This window comes from Vitis vinifera, chromosome 5 (assembly GCF_030704535.1).
Source record: "Vitis vinifera cultivar Pinot Noir 40024 chromosome 5, ASM3070453v1".
Taxonomy (NCBI): Eukaryota; Viridiplantae; Streptophyta; class Magnoliopsida; order Vitales; family Vitaceae; genus Vitis; species Vitis vinifera.
The window spans coordinates 9,518,355-9,532,905 of NC_081809.1; the positions used below are offsets into that span (position 1 = coordinate 9,518,355).

Sequence of the window (14,551 nt, forward strand, 5' to 3'; positions counted from 1 at the left end):
ATGGGAGCTGGTAATGGCTTGCTGCGGAAGAGAGGAACAGGTAGAGGGGGGAGCGGCAGACGAAAAAAAAGAAAGGATATGAAGAAGTCTACACTCTTTAATGTGTTTAAAGTTTGAGGTTCATGTGTAAATTGATGGATGGTTCAGAAATCTTCTAACATTGAATCAAAATGAGTATCCCACAAGTTTCTAATATCAATTGGTTGACAATAAACTAATATAGTAGCAAAAATAAGACACATTGCTAAGAGTATTTCAAAAGATGTAGATTCACATAAACATTTGGATGTAAAGTCATCAGATTCTAGCAAACCTTGTTTTTGTACAACCTCCTTAAATGATAGATATTGAACTTCATTGTAGCTCAATAAATCTTGAAAAAAAATTGGTCCTTTAATATGATTCAACAAAAGTCTCAAATAATATCGTTTATCTTCCAACCAATTATCTCTCAATTCTTCATTTTATTCCAACACTCATACAACTCAATCTAAACATAATACTAAAAAAAAGTTCTATATAAGTATGTTCTTGCTTCTTCATGTTGAGAACATGTGTTAAAAATTCTGTAAGCATTATTCTAGATGTAGCATTAGATTAAAGAACATTTTTTAAATTTTGGTTTGCCCAATAAGAGACTAATTGCTTATTTCAAAAATGTAATTTTAAGTTGATATTGCTAGACATATTTCATTTAATACAAACTAAAAAAAAAATCCTCCAAATAACTTCTCTTGCTAATATCCATCGAGCATCTTGAAATTGTTGAATTTCATCAACTAAAATGTCATCACTACTATCAACTATATAAACCACAACTTTATCATGCCCCGTATATATATATATTTATAAATATGATTAATTGTCTTGGTACTTGAATATACTTCCATATTAATTTGAAAATTATATCATGTTAAAATATATGGATTATAAAGTACTACCCAACAATTATCTAATGTTGCATTATAGATAGATACTTCCTGTTTATCATATCTCCTATAGTAAATTGGATAATAGTCTTTGCCTCACATCGTTTTAGTGGAAAAAAAGTGAGTACAATTATTTTTGTATTTGCCATCTCATATACATGGATTATTTTTTTCAGTGTTCTACAAGGACCATGCATAATGTGTTTTATAACTTTTTTTTTATGTAATTATGGATATCTAATAAGATTTGAGATTTCAGTACTCACAAATATGTCATATTGATCAACACTCATAATTTTATATTCTGGTCTTAAAATTATCAAAATGTGTGCATAAGGTAATCTCATTTTTTGGAATTCTATCATATGAACACGTGTTGTAACTTTTCCGAATGTGTGTTTCCTAAATAATTGGTTCTTCAAATCTTGTAACTTTGCACAAAAAACTTATGAAGTTAAATCAAATCTATCCTATGGCATTTGTTTTTCTTTCAATTCATCTTGAATTTACCTTCACTTAGGATTGCATGTCATTTTTATAAAAAGATTAGGTTTTCCAAATTGTTGGACTAAAGACATAGCATCTAAATATCTATGACGCATGTCTTTAGGACCACCTACAAATGATGTAAGCAAAACAATTCTTTTCCGAACTTAACTTGCCCTACTTTCTCTAGCTATCATACTATCTACGATTCCTTGGTACAACTTTGCTTTAATTTTTTAACATTGTCTTCTATAATAGTCTAATCTTGTTGTCTTAAGCTTAATATACATGTCAACTACGCAATATTGCAACAAATGACTAGAATGCAATAGAATCAATTGATCATCTCTTGTAATTTGTAACAATAGTACTATCAACATGATACCTTTTTATTTCCACTACCATCTACACATTGTTGTTCTCAATTCATAATATCTTTTGCAAATTCAAAATTATTCACTTATGAATCACCATTTGTTTGTGCCACCTCATTGCTAATTTAAGTAGAATTCATTTCCAAGATATTTTGATGCCACTTAACATCTCCTTTGGGAAATAATAGAGGGTACTATAATGGATTATAGCAACCATAATAATGTTTAATAGTATGCTTGTAACTTGAATGTGTATGGACTATAATATCACATTCATGTTGTATTAGGATTATTTTCTTCGATCCATATAATAGCCACTTGATCAACTGATGAGGAATTGTAAACTTTTTTATCCAATTTAATGTCACTTCGTATACGAATTTCATAAGCATTTAATGAAAAATTCTCTAATCGATAAAAAAAAAAACATATGGGTTTTTTTAGCAATATCCTCATTAATCAGTGAATAGTAGCTTTATTAAGTGCAAGGTTTTTTAGGACTTGTAACCTATTTTGAACTTCATTAGCAATATTATAAGAATATAATTGAAAGAAGCATGGGGAATCATTTGATGGTAATAAAGATGAGAGGTCATGATGTATTTGTCTTTGTCCATGAAATGTATAAACCCTTTTTCTTGAACTTGTGAGCTCTTTATCTAACTTTACTCCAAATGATGTAAATGAGAATATGTTATTATAAGAAGCTTGGTGATTCATATTGGAAACATTTTGCACCGCAAAAACGACAAGGTTGTTTCTTACTTAATTCATGTAATGGAGAGCACATGTTGTGACATGTTACTTTACCTACATCAAAATAATTTGGTGTCATTTCTAAAAACGTACATGTAAATAAACAAAAAAAATTGTGTAATGATTTTATTTTGTGTACCTTATGGTTATTCCATCCATAATAGTTGTCGAACCATGCTTGGATGAAGTAGCTTTCATCAACATCACAATTGTAATTAAATCTTGAGGATTCCAAATTTAATTTCCCAATTTTACCTATGAAATATTGTGACTTCCTTTGATGAAGGGGACTTTGGATTGACAAAAACGTCTCTACATGGGAAAAAATGGTTTCACAAAATTTCTTTACAAGTTGGAGAAATCTTAAAAGAACACGTATTTTTCACCTTTCGATAAAGTCATTTTAGGCTTTCGATTGGCTTTAAAAAAAAAACATTTTTCATCGTTATTTGTTAAAATCAAAGCGAAAATATTATTTTCTAAAGAATATTAACATTGATATTGTATTGTACAATTATTAATTTTAATACATTTTTATTTGACTTTTTTTTTAATTATTGTTTTACTTACGTTGTAAGACTTCACGAAATTTGTGCTTATAATAGTAATTAAATATTTAAAGATTTCTTTCTAATAGGTTTTAAAAGAAAGGAAAAAAAAATCTGTAGGTAAAACTTAGAAGTAATTATTAGAAAAGTAACCTATAAATGTTTTTTTTTCTTTTGATGATAACTATTTCAAATTCTTCCCCTCTTTACTAAGCTTGCTTAGATTATGTGAATAGACAATAGCATAGTCTCAAGGTCCATGAAATATATTAGGAAAAGGAAAAGGATATTTGAATTATTGAAAGATTTTACATTTTTAAATCATTGAATAACATTAAAGAAGTACCGACAAAATTGAAGTTTATTTTTATTCTCTCTTATTTTTCTTTTATTTCATTTTTTATTTTATTTTATTTTTCTCATGGAAACTACAAAATCCATTAACGATTAATGACAAGTTGAGAGTCATCCTAAGTTTTTATTGTGATAAAAAAATTCTTCTTCACATAACACCACTCTACATCAGCAAGTTAAAATAAAATTATTCAAAGAAATTTAGTGACCTATGATGATTTGTAGTGAAAGTTATCTAACGATCCATTCCCTCTCATGTGGATATTACGAGCTCTAACAGTTTTAAAAACCATCTATAAATTCTTCTCCTAATTGATTTGGAATATTACAATCACCCCATTCACAAACTCAATCAAAGTCCTACATCGGATTAGGGATCGATTTTGATGTCATTTATAATGACTCATTTTTTCTTATATAGATATTGTTCGTTCTGAACTCAATAAATTTTCACAACTTTAAAACACGTTTACATAATTAAGAAAAAAACTTCTATATCTACAGTAGTATGAAATTAAATGTTTTTGAAAATAAACTAATAGGATGTGGCATATGATTGCAATTTTCATAACATCATCCTAGCAAATTACACAAAACTTTTGCATGGGGTGCATTGTTGTTGTACAAATTTGTATTAGGCTATAGGCAATTACGATAACAAACCCCAGCCCATTGCTTAAATTGGTCTAGCTTGGGCTTGACCATGTGTTTTTGAAATGGATTGGTGTTAAGTCCGGGAAGCACCTTGATCCAAAAGAATCGGCTCCGTCCAAGACTAAGAAAGAGCGAAGGAAAAAAATTCATCCATGTTTGACTAAGAAAAGTACTTTACGGTGGTGATTACAAGTCATAATACTTTCAAATAAAATAAAATGGGTTACTTTCTTAATCAAGCCCAAGATAGTCCACTTTAAACAATGTAGTGAGGTTTGACATTTACACCCTTCAAGTTTGGGTTATATACTTGACTAATTCGAAGTTTTTTGAAAAGTTCCCAAAAATGTTTGAAGAAAAATATGAGGAAAAGAAAATAAAAAGAAAAACAGAAAGGAAAGAAAAAGTGAAAAAAAATAAAAATTTGAAGTAAATAAATTATTTTTATATATTGTTTCAAATTTATTTTACTTTTTTTTTTCATTACTATTTTTTTGCTTGGTTAAAATATTGAAGTTTTTTTTTTTATTAAAAATATGTATTTTTATTAAAAAAATTAAATTTAATATTTTATAGTAATTTTCTCTTAATTTTATTGACTGGTAAAATTTTTATATTTCAATACAAAAATTTTCCTTTCCATATTATTTAATTATCAATGATCATTTTAAAAATAATAATAATTCAAAGCATACCAAATTACCAAAATAGTTGTATGATATCATACAATTATTTTCATAATTTATATATTTTTAATTATTTAAAAATATGATAATTGATAATTAAATATATCAAATCAATTAGATAATGACTAGAAATATAATATAACAAAAAAGTTTTCATTTCTATCTTCTTTCTAAAGAAAAATAATATTTGATTATTATTTTAAGGAAAAAAATCTAGATTTAATATTTCTTTATTTAAAATGGAATATTTTTGTGTAAAAGTCCATATATTTTGGGGACAGGGACAATCATAATGATGATGATGATGCATGGGAAGGCCAATGATTAAAGAAAATAAGGTGTGAAATTCACGTAGTTGATCAACAAAAGCTCAAAATTTCCATCACATCACAAGCGTATGAAGCTTATTAGATAAGAATGAAAGATAATGGGGGCTTATTATTATTAGGAAGCTTACACAATTCAATCACACTCTGCTTTTTTCTTTGCTTAGAGGCCATGCCTTGAATACAACCTCTTCTACTCTTCTGCAGTTTCCTTCACAATCACAACCAGCTTTGCTTTTAGCCCAATTTTTTAAGCAAATTTTAGTTTAAGAACAAACAAAAAGTCATTCTAAAGGAAAGGTAAATCTTTCGAGATACTAATTTTAGTTTAAAACTCCATATAGTAAAGTGTTGTTCATTTTAATGTTTTATTATTTCAAAGTCATCCACTTGCATCATACAATATTCTCATTGGGGAAGGAAATGCATAAAAAGAGATGACAAGTGATCCATGGTGTTGGGTATAATGGATTTACACATAAGTTCCCAATGGACTTTAAAGGATGTGCTATACCTAATTGTAGGGTTCAACAAAAATGGGTTCACATGGCTCGTGTTTTCATTAGAGATGACAAAGTTTTGTTGTGCTTCATAGGAGACGTTACGGGTTGAACTTTCCATTGAGCTCGTGGGAATTGATCTACTCGATCAACTTATAGGAGTTGAAAGGTGCAACGTCCCTTAGATTATTTATTTATTTATTTATTTGATGAATAACAAGTTTACCTTACTATATATTTAATTCTTTTATAATTTAAGGTTTTATTTTTTTAGAGCATACAACCCAAAAAAAGAATAAGATCTTCACGATTGTATTATTTCTCATTTGTTTTTATTAATGAATTATTGCACGGTGGTATATTCCACGGGCATAAAAATTGCATTGATCGTCAAATCACATTAAAATTTTTTGTGTTTTTTTATTCATGTGTGTACGTAGTTTGATTGAAAGCCAGAGATGACTGATGAGGTGACCCGTCCCTAAGTTGCATATTTCCGGCCCTAGTTTTTACGCGTAGTGCATTTGATGCGTTCCTTTATATCATGTTAATTAAGAGAATCAAAGTGATCAATTAATACCCCCAAATGCAATTGTCTTGTTGGTAATTAGATTCAGATGAATACAATTAAATGTGGGATTAGAAAGGCGAGTCTTGCCACAGACGACAAGCATTAGAGACAAGTCAAAAACAAAGAGTGAGTGTTCCCAGAAAATAAAAAATAAAAAATGGACCATGTGCTGTAATTACACTACTTAGATATACATCTACCGAGAGAGCTGTCACGCTGCTGCTATGCACTCTTGTCCATATTGTACTTCATATAACAGTAGAGCCAAGCGTTACTGTCAAAATTATTTTCATTTCATTTTCTTCCACAGTCCTTTTATTTAAATCATTGCTCAAGGAAAAGATGTGAAAGTGATGGCCGCTTACAACCTCTCATTTTCTTTCTCGGTTTGGTATTGATTTTAAGGATAGCATTTAACTTAAAAGGAAATATTTTTTTTAAAAAAATTAAATATTTGATAAATTTTAAGAAATATTTTAAATTTTTTTAAAAATTACTTAAATACATTTAATAATATTTTTATTCCAAGTATTTTTAATAAAAATGCTTTCTTTAAAAATGTTTTTAGAAAAATCACCCATCAAATATTTTAAAAAAAAAACCATTACAAGTGATTTTTAACATTGGAAGTAAATTTTAAAAACAAAGTAAAATAGAAAATAATATTTAGAGAATAAGTAAAAAATTGTTTTCATTAGTTTTTAAAAACAAAAAGAAAATATGAGCACATATGGTCATATTTTCTAAAATTTGTTTTTAAAAATTATTTTTAAGTTAAATAATAAAAAAAATTTTAAAAATGAGTTTTAGGAAATATGATCAAAGGGAATCCTTAATTTTTTTTAGAAATATTTTTTTTTGACTAAAAGCGTTTTCAAAACTCATTACTAAATAGATTATATTATAATATTAAGAAATCACCGATAATGTTTTTTAAAGTTTAGACTAAAAAAATACTTCTTAGCTCTTAACATCATTATAAAACAAAATCTAATTCAAAAAATTGGTAGCTTAACATGAGAGGAATAAACTCCGGGGATTTGCCTAACTGTGTGTGGCCCTGAAGAGGATTCACTAGTCAGGACAGGCCATGTGGAAAGAAGAAAAAGTAATATATTCTTGCAATTTAAGTTGTTAAAATATGAAACATATCCATTATTGGCAACTCCACCATTCCCATGTTAGTTTCAGAGTACTACTACTGCATGACAAACAAACTAAAATACCGAAATAAAAAAATAAAAAATCAAAGGTAGGTGTTTGATTTGTTGAGTGCTGCCATTGTTAGATTTGTTAATTGGATTAGTTTTTATTTTCAACTATGGGGCATAGAGAAAAAGAAAACGAATGGATGTAATATTCTAGTCCTTGTCATACATTACTATCATACTGAAGGGAATGTGTGTTGCCAGGGGAAAAAGGAACATTTTCTTTGAACTTAATACTATCATGGGAGGCATGGGTGATTGAAGGCATTCTGGTCATGAGGTTTTTCCCCAAGTATTAAAAGCTGAGTTCAGATGGTTTGGCTCCACATTAAAAGAGGATGATGAATGAAGAGCCTACCCTTGTTATTGAATTCAACCCCAACTCAAGTGTTGATGTACTCGAGTCAAACCACATGCACTATACTATTGCACTCGCCTCCCACAATGTCAGATACCCTTTTATCAGTTCAGACTCGCCATAGCCTCATGACCTAGAGAATATTGTGGTTACTTTTTTCAAAATTATTTTATTGAAATCCTTTTGTTCTCATTCTATTCAAATATAAACAATTCCTAGCTTCTATAAAAAGTAATATTTTTATTACCCTATTATCACCCGTATATGGAGAGTAGAGTACATGGTAGGGTTGGGGAGTATTATTGTACAGCTCAAAACTAGTTCTGTGGGGAGAAGGGGTTGTCATTTGCCCTCTCATCTCTGCACAGCTAAAGCTAGGCAGAGGCAGGCATTCAAAAGGAAAGTAATCCCTATTCCCCACAACACCACAAAACCAGAGGCCCTTTGGCCGAAAAGAAGCACAAATCAGGGCACAATCCTCCAATCCTTCGTCATTTTTAGCCAACTTCCCAAAATCTCTCCAGCTGCCCATGATTTGATTCATCGACACAGCAACCCCCAAATCACCAAATGGGTTTTCCCACAAAACCCTTTTCCCTCCTGTTCCCGTTTATGGTTCTCTTCACCAATCTTGAGCTCACCCCACTTGCTGAATCTGCCACTGATTACACCGCCTTGGTGTACAAGGGTTGTGCAGAGCAGGCACTGTCAGATCCAAACGCGGGACAAGCCCTCTCAGCCCTTTTTGGGTCTCTAGTTTCTCAGTCTACCAAAGCCAAGTTTTTCAAAACCACCTCTGGCACTGGCCAAACTAGCATCACTGGCCTCTTCCAGTGCAGGGGAGACCTCTCCACTTCTGATTGCTACAACTGTGTGAACAAGCTTCCCCAGATGTCTGACAAATTGTGTGGCACGTCCATAGCTTCTAGGATTCAGCTCTATGGGTGCTACATTCTCTATGAAGTAGCGGGTTTTGCTCAAATTTCAGGCATGAAGATGCTATACAAGACTTGCAGTGCCACGAATGTTGCAGGAAGTGGGTTTGCAGAGAGAAGGGACACTGCCTTTTCATCCATGGAAAGTGGCATGGTTAGTGGCCATGGCTTCTATGCCACCAGCTATGAATCTGTATATGTGTTGGGGCAGTGTGAAGGGGATGTGGGTGATGCGGATTGTAGTGAGTGTGTGAAGAGTGCTGTGCAAAGAGCTCAAGTTGAATGTGGAAGCTCCATTTCAGGCCAAATCTATCTCCACAAGTGCTTCATCAGTTACAGCTACTACCCAAATGGGGTTCCCAGGAGGTCATCATCAGATTCTTCTTCTTCATCTTCATCAGGTAAACTGTAGGGAAAAACAGAGAAATTACTGGAAAAACTTGGGGTTTTCTCCTATGATAGAAAAGTGTTCATTGACTACTTTATTAATGTTGGGGTTGTGGTGGATTGGTGCAGGGACACGTCAAACTACAGGGAAGACAGTTGCTATTATAGTAGGAGGGGCAGCAGCATTAGGGTTTGTGGTGATCTGTATGTTGTTTGCTAGAAATTTGATGAAGAAACACGAAGGTATGTAAGGATTGAAAGTGAGATTGCTCATTATTTTCCACTCTATCTTCTTTATTTATCTGGCTGTCTAATGGGGGTTATGATTGGAATTTGTGTCTTTTTTCTGCAGATTTCTGAAAGGAAGAGTTAGGTCTGAAAAGAGGCAAAGTTCTTTTTGAGGTGGATTCTTTCTTTATGTATTTTTTTTTCTTTTTCTTTTCAAAGAGGAAATGGGTTTTTGTGGTGCATAGATAGAGAGGTAAAAAATGTGGGAATTGTTGAAGGGAAGAAGAACATTTTGGAGCATGAAATATGGATTTTCACAAAGGTGAAAAAAGAGAAGAGGGTGTTTCATGTATGTGGAGGAATGAATGTCCTTTAGTTGTGGGGGAGAGAGGAGATGGGAATAGAGTACTGGGTTTTGGCCTTTTTTTTAAACATTACTATGTGGCTGTTTGTCTTCTTTCACCCTTCTGAATAATGCTCCTCCATTTTCTTCACTGCCTTTATGCTTTTCAAAAAAGTAGTATGACATCTCTCTCATACACAAATTATGTATATTTTGAAAATGACATTCAAGAGCCTTATTTTAGCCTCTTCACAGAGACTGATGACCTTTTGATGTTGTGCTTTCTCTTCTCTAATCTTCTAGTATGATAAAACCGAGTTCCAATAAATTATCAGAATGGAATCTGTTTGATAGAATTTCTTACCAAATAGGGTGTTTTTAGCTGAGACTCCATGTTCATCAATTTCAAGTAATGATCAAAATAGTAGGCCTGCACTGAATTTATCATCAGATGGTTTGATCAGGTGGTTTCCTCACCACCAATTCTGAGTCTCTGACCTGGTCATTAGATCAAGATCTAATGTTGGTAATTATTTTTAGTCAAAGTTTCATAGTACCCATTTTACTTGATCTCTGAACCCCCCACAAATTCTCAGCTTTTGTGAAAAGATGAGGGAGCTAGCAGCCCTGTTCAGCTGTAAATGTTGGCATATTGGAGCTTCTTTTTATAGTAAAGAACCTTTGGGTTGTTTGTGAGTTATATATAAATTGATAATTTCTAAGGTGTATCCATGGAAGTACGTGCCCTGGTGACCATTTCACATGGCTTGTCTTTGGATCTCATGGCCCTGTCTCTCCATCTGCCTAATTTGATTAAACAATGCTGCAATGTCATATTCATCTTCATGTATTTGGTGATTTGGGTTGAGCCTAAATTGTAAGCAACCTTGTCCCTTTGGCTGGTCATATATGAGATTTTGAATTTAATGGGTCTGGTTCCACCTCCCTTTTAGACTCTTAGAACCCCCTTTAAGTGTTTTGTAGTGTTATCAAGGCCATAAATAAGAGAAAAAGCGAAGAAAATTATAGTTGAAGGAAAGGTAAGTGACTAAATGTAATTGCAAGCTGGAAAAAGTAGGAAAGTGGTTGGCAAAAGGGAAAGGGGAAGGCCATAAAGTTTGGGACGCGTTGCTATTCCCGATGCAGATGGAGGAGGAAGGATTGCGCTTTCTCACCTCTTGATTCTTTGTATGGGATGAAGTCATATCCTTAAAACATGAATACCAGGGTCTGTCATCCCATTTTCATTTATGAGATTTTCTATGCCAGCATGGAGAATTGGTTTTTGAATAGAAAAATTCCTCTCTTGAAAAGATGAGATCCTCGAATAAATTGCTGAACTTGGCTTCTTTGAACAAAATTGGCATAGCCTTATCTAGACTTGGGATATTTGTTTCAGGTACAAGTCCAAAGGCCTAACATGAATTGACATTTAACGAATAATTTAAGCAATTCAAAAGAATTACAGGAACAAATGACTTGAGATTTGAAAATATTTAGGCTATGTTTGTTTTTCGGAAAATTTGAGGGAGAATGCAAATGAAAGAAAATAAAGAGAAAAAAAAAAAATAAAGAAAAATAAAAAATAAAGTTAAAGATGATAAATTATTTTTATTTGTTATTTCAAACCTTTTTTATTTATTTTAACTCATTAATATAAAAATTAAATAATTTTAAAATATATAAATTTTTAACTAATTTTAATTATATTTAATTTTTTTTGAAATATTTTATAGGACAATAAAAAATCATTTTCCTTAATATTTTTTATTTATTTATATATTTTTCATGAATCAAACATAACCAGGTTAAAAAATTATCAGCAAAATTCCAAAAGAAAAATATGAAATTATTTATGTTGGAAAATAAAATGAAGGGTGGAATTAAAGGTAGAAACTGGAGATGAAGCAACTGGGAATGGGTCCACCCAATCATGAGACGTGATGGGTTGTCACCCACTGCGCACGTGACACTTGGGGTGGGGTGTTTGATTTTGGTCATGAGAATGAAGAGGGTTGGATTTTTGGCGTGACAGTTGTAAATCCTTTAACAAACTTATCAGTCCGTCTCACTCATCTTAATCCGCATCCCCGAGTTGGTAGTTGGTCCCATCTCCATCTTGACTTTTGTTTTATTCTTTTTTTGGCTTTCCTAATCACTTTCCCGGTGCTTTCCTTGCTTTTCTTTGCTTAGGGTTTTTCCCGCCAAACAGAGTATTCAACTTTGATTTTGCATTTGGGCAAACAGTCTTTATGGAGGTTCCTTCTCATGTCTGTTGCGGGGTTTTGGTGGTCATTAGCATCTACCGTTTCTCGAAAGAAAAAAAGCTAAGATAGAGGCCATTGCCCAATCTGCAATAGGTTGAGGTAATTTAAAGACATACAATGAAAGGGACGATTATGCCAAAACTTAAAACAAATAAGAGACATTGGAAACAAACAAGGTATTAAAACATAAAGAAATTAGTGTATGGTTGATATTAATAAGTTCCATCTCCCTGATAAACCAGATATACCAGAAAGGATTCACAGGAGAGATGTTTCCATTCAAAATCTGATCATTCCATTGCTTGAAAAGTAAGATAGCAATTTTTTTTTAAATTATTAATTTCTGAAAGCCATGGACAGCTCAAAATAATAAACTGGTGCATGAAAGTTAAAAATTAAAATCAAATATCAATTTCCATAACTGAAAATTTGTTCTAAGAATGTAATGTACCCTAATTCCCAAATTTCAGATTGAAATCCAAAACCCTCCCACAGGAAGCATCATCCATCAACTTCAAAAATGTGATTGAATCCCTAACCCTAGCTGTTCACCAGAACAATGGATCAGTTGCGAGCGGGAAGGGGAGTGGTACCGAGCAGAGTGGCCTGTTGCAAATCGAGATCGTTAAGCTGTTGCTCCCGATCCATCTCGATGATGAGAGGGACGACGAGAATGACAAAGGTGGTGCCGGCGATCCAGGCGGCTTTTCCGGTGCTTCGGAGGAGTTTCTTTGTGACGTAGGCGGCATCCGACGCAGCTCGCTTGCCATGGAACATGATCCCCGATCCTGAAATTGAATTGGAAATCCTAGAGACGAGCCCTGAGTTGCTCTTGCTGTCGCTTGACCCGCCGGCCATGTATCCTCCTGTCTTGCTTTCAGACGCAAGGTGGATTCTATTATTAATAGGGGGAAAATTCCCTTGAAGGTGGGGGCCGGTGTGGCCATATACGTTAAAAAACAATACAGTTCAAAAGTCTTAAAATGTTTTTTTATTCTTTAAACTACTATTTTCCATCATTTTTTTTATTGAAAATAATTATTTTCTGAAAATATGTTAATTTTATGAATAAATTTAAGTTGCTTGAAATTAGTTTTGACAAAATATTTGGAAAAAAGAATATTTTAAAATTTTGGTACCCTAGTTTTTCTTAAAATTTTATTTTTCAAAAAATTAAAAATTATCTTTTACAAAAAGTGATTTTTGAAATTATTTTTATAATATTTCTATTATAAAAAATTAATATCTAGAATATTTTATATTTTTATTTTCAAATAAAAAAAATGTTTGAACAATATTTTTAATTTTCAAATTTTGTTTTCAAAAAAATGTAAAACATGAAAACATGGATTTTGTTTTCAAATTTTTCTTAAAATTATAATTTTTTTCTTCTAAATAGTTGAAGACCAAAAAGGAATAAAATCGCATTAAATACCTTGTGATACCATGATATAAAAAGAACATGCGAAAAAATAATTAATATTTGTGTAACACGTGTTTGAAATAAAATATTATTTTAAAAGTAGGATATCTTGGTACATGAACTTAGCTATGATGTCAATTCTTACATGGACCTTAACCATCTCCTTCGAAAATCAATTAGTGGTTAGTGGGGTAGGCTAAACCTTCTATGGCATTCGAGAGTATACCTTGTGGCCTATTTTAAGAGTCATCGTTTGGGTAACGGTTTAAGAGCAGCATTATTGCACTTTAATATAATATAAATAATTCATTTATTTATTAAAATATGAATTATTATAAATAAATATATTTTTATATTAGAATAATTTATTTGATTAATTATCATTGTATCAGAATATTTTACTAAACCATTTTAGAATAAAAATTATAATAAACAAATACAATATTGAGAAAATTACCCTTTAAGGTGGACGGGTAACAAAAATTACCTGAAAGGGTTAATAGATTTTATAAGTACTATAAAGGGTAGGCTGAAAATGAAATAATTCTTCAAAAGGCCTTTTTTTAAAAAAAAAATTAAAATATCAAGACTACCCTTAATAAGTCAAAAGCAACAAATAAAAAAGGGCAAAATTACCCTTTAAGGTGGGCGGGGTAAAAAAATGACCCGAAAAGGTCAATAGTTTTGATAAGTATAGTAAAAGGTAGACTGAAAATGTGATAATTTCTCCAAAAGCTTTTTTTTTAAATGCCAAGACTATCTTTAATAAGTTAAAAGCAACAAATAAAAAAAAAAAAAGTGTTCTTTAACCCCAGCAGCTTGTCTATATTAAAGTACAAAAAAAACCAAAGAAGAAAAAGTTCCAATACTTTAGGTCATGAATTCGAAACCGTTTCTATAAAGCTTGTTTTTGTGTGTGAATCTAGCAAGAAATCCATTAAAGATGGGAAAAAATAATTTTTTTTATACACCAAAAAAACAAAAATACCTCAGTTTATGCAAATAAATAAATAAATAATAAAAAACTCGAATGAAGGAACGCAATGTTAATAATTTTAACAATGTAGATCTGATATATTAGATCTGAAATATTGAAGGAGGTTTTGAGAAAGAAATGAAATTTTTTTTATGTAAAATGTTATTATTATTATTTTTATTTTTTAAATATTATTTGATCATATTGAATATGTGTTTTTATTTTTAATTTATTTTTCGGGT

At 31.3% G+C, this 14,551-nt stretch overlaps 2 protein-coding genes across 2 annotated transcripts; one reads left to right on the plus strand and one right to left on the minus strand.

The window, feature by feature from the left end:
- The first annotated feature begins 7,890 nt into the window (after positions 1–7,890).
- Positions 7,891–9,908, plus strand: LOC100266585 (plasmodesmata-located protein 2). Its single transcript, XM_002285426.5, has 3 exons — positions 7,891–9,086; positions 9,202–9,315; positions 9,425–9,908. The coding sequence occupies exons 1-3, from the start codon at positions 8,321–8,323 to the stop codon at positions 9,430–9,432; spliced, it is 888 nt and encodes a 295-aa protein (XP_002285462.1). The 5' UTR covers positions 7,891–8,320; the 3' UTR covers positions 9,433–9,908.
- A 2,369-nt stretch (positions 9,909–12,277) lies between these two features.
- Positions 12,278–12,826, minus strand: LOC100254428 (mitochondrial import receptor subunit TOM9-2). The gene has a single exon (XM_002282065.4). The coding sequence runs from the start codon at positions 12,766–12,768 to the stop codon at positions 12,475–12,477; it is 294 nt and encodes a 97-aa protein (XP_002282101.1). The 5' UTR covers positions 12,769–12,826; the 3' UTR covers positions 12,278–12,474.
- Positions 12,827–14,551: the final 1,725 nt, after the last annotated feature.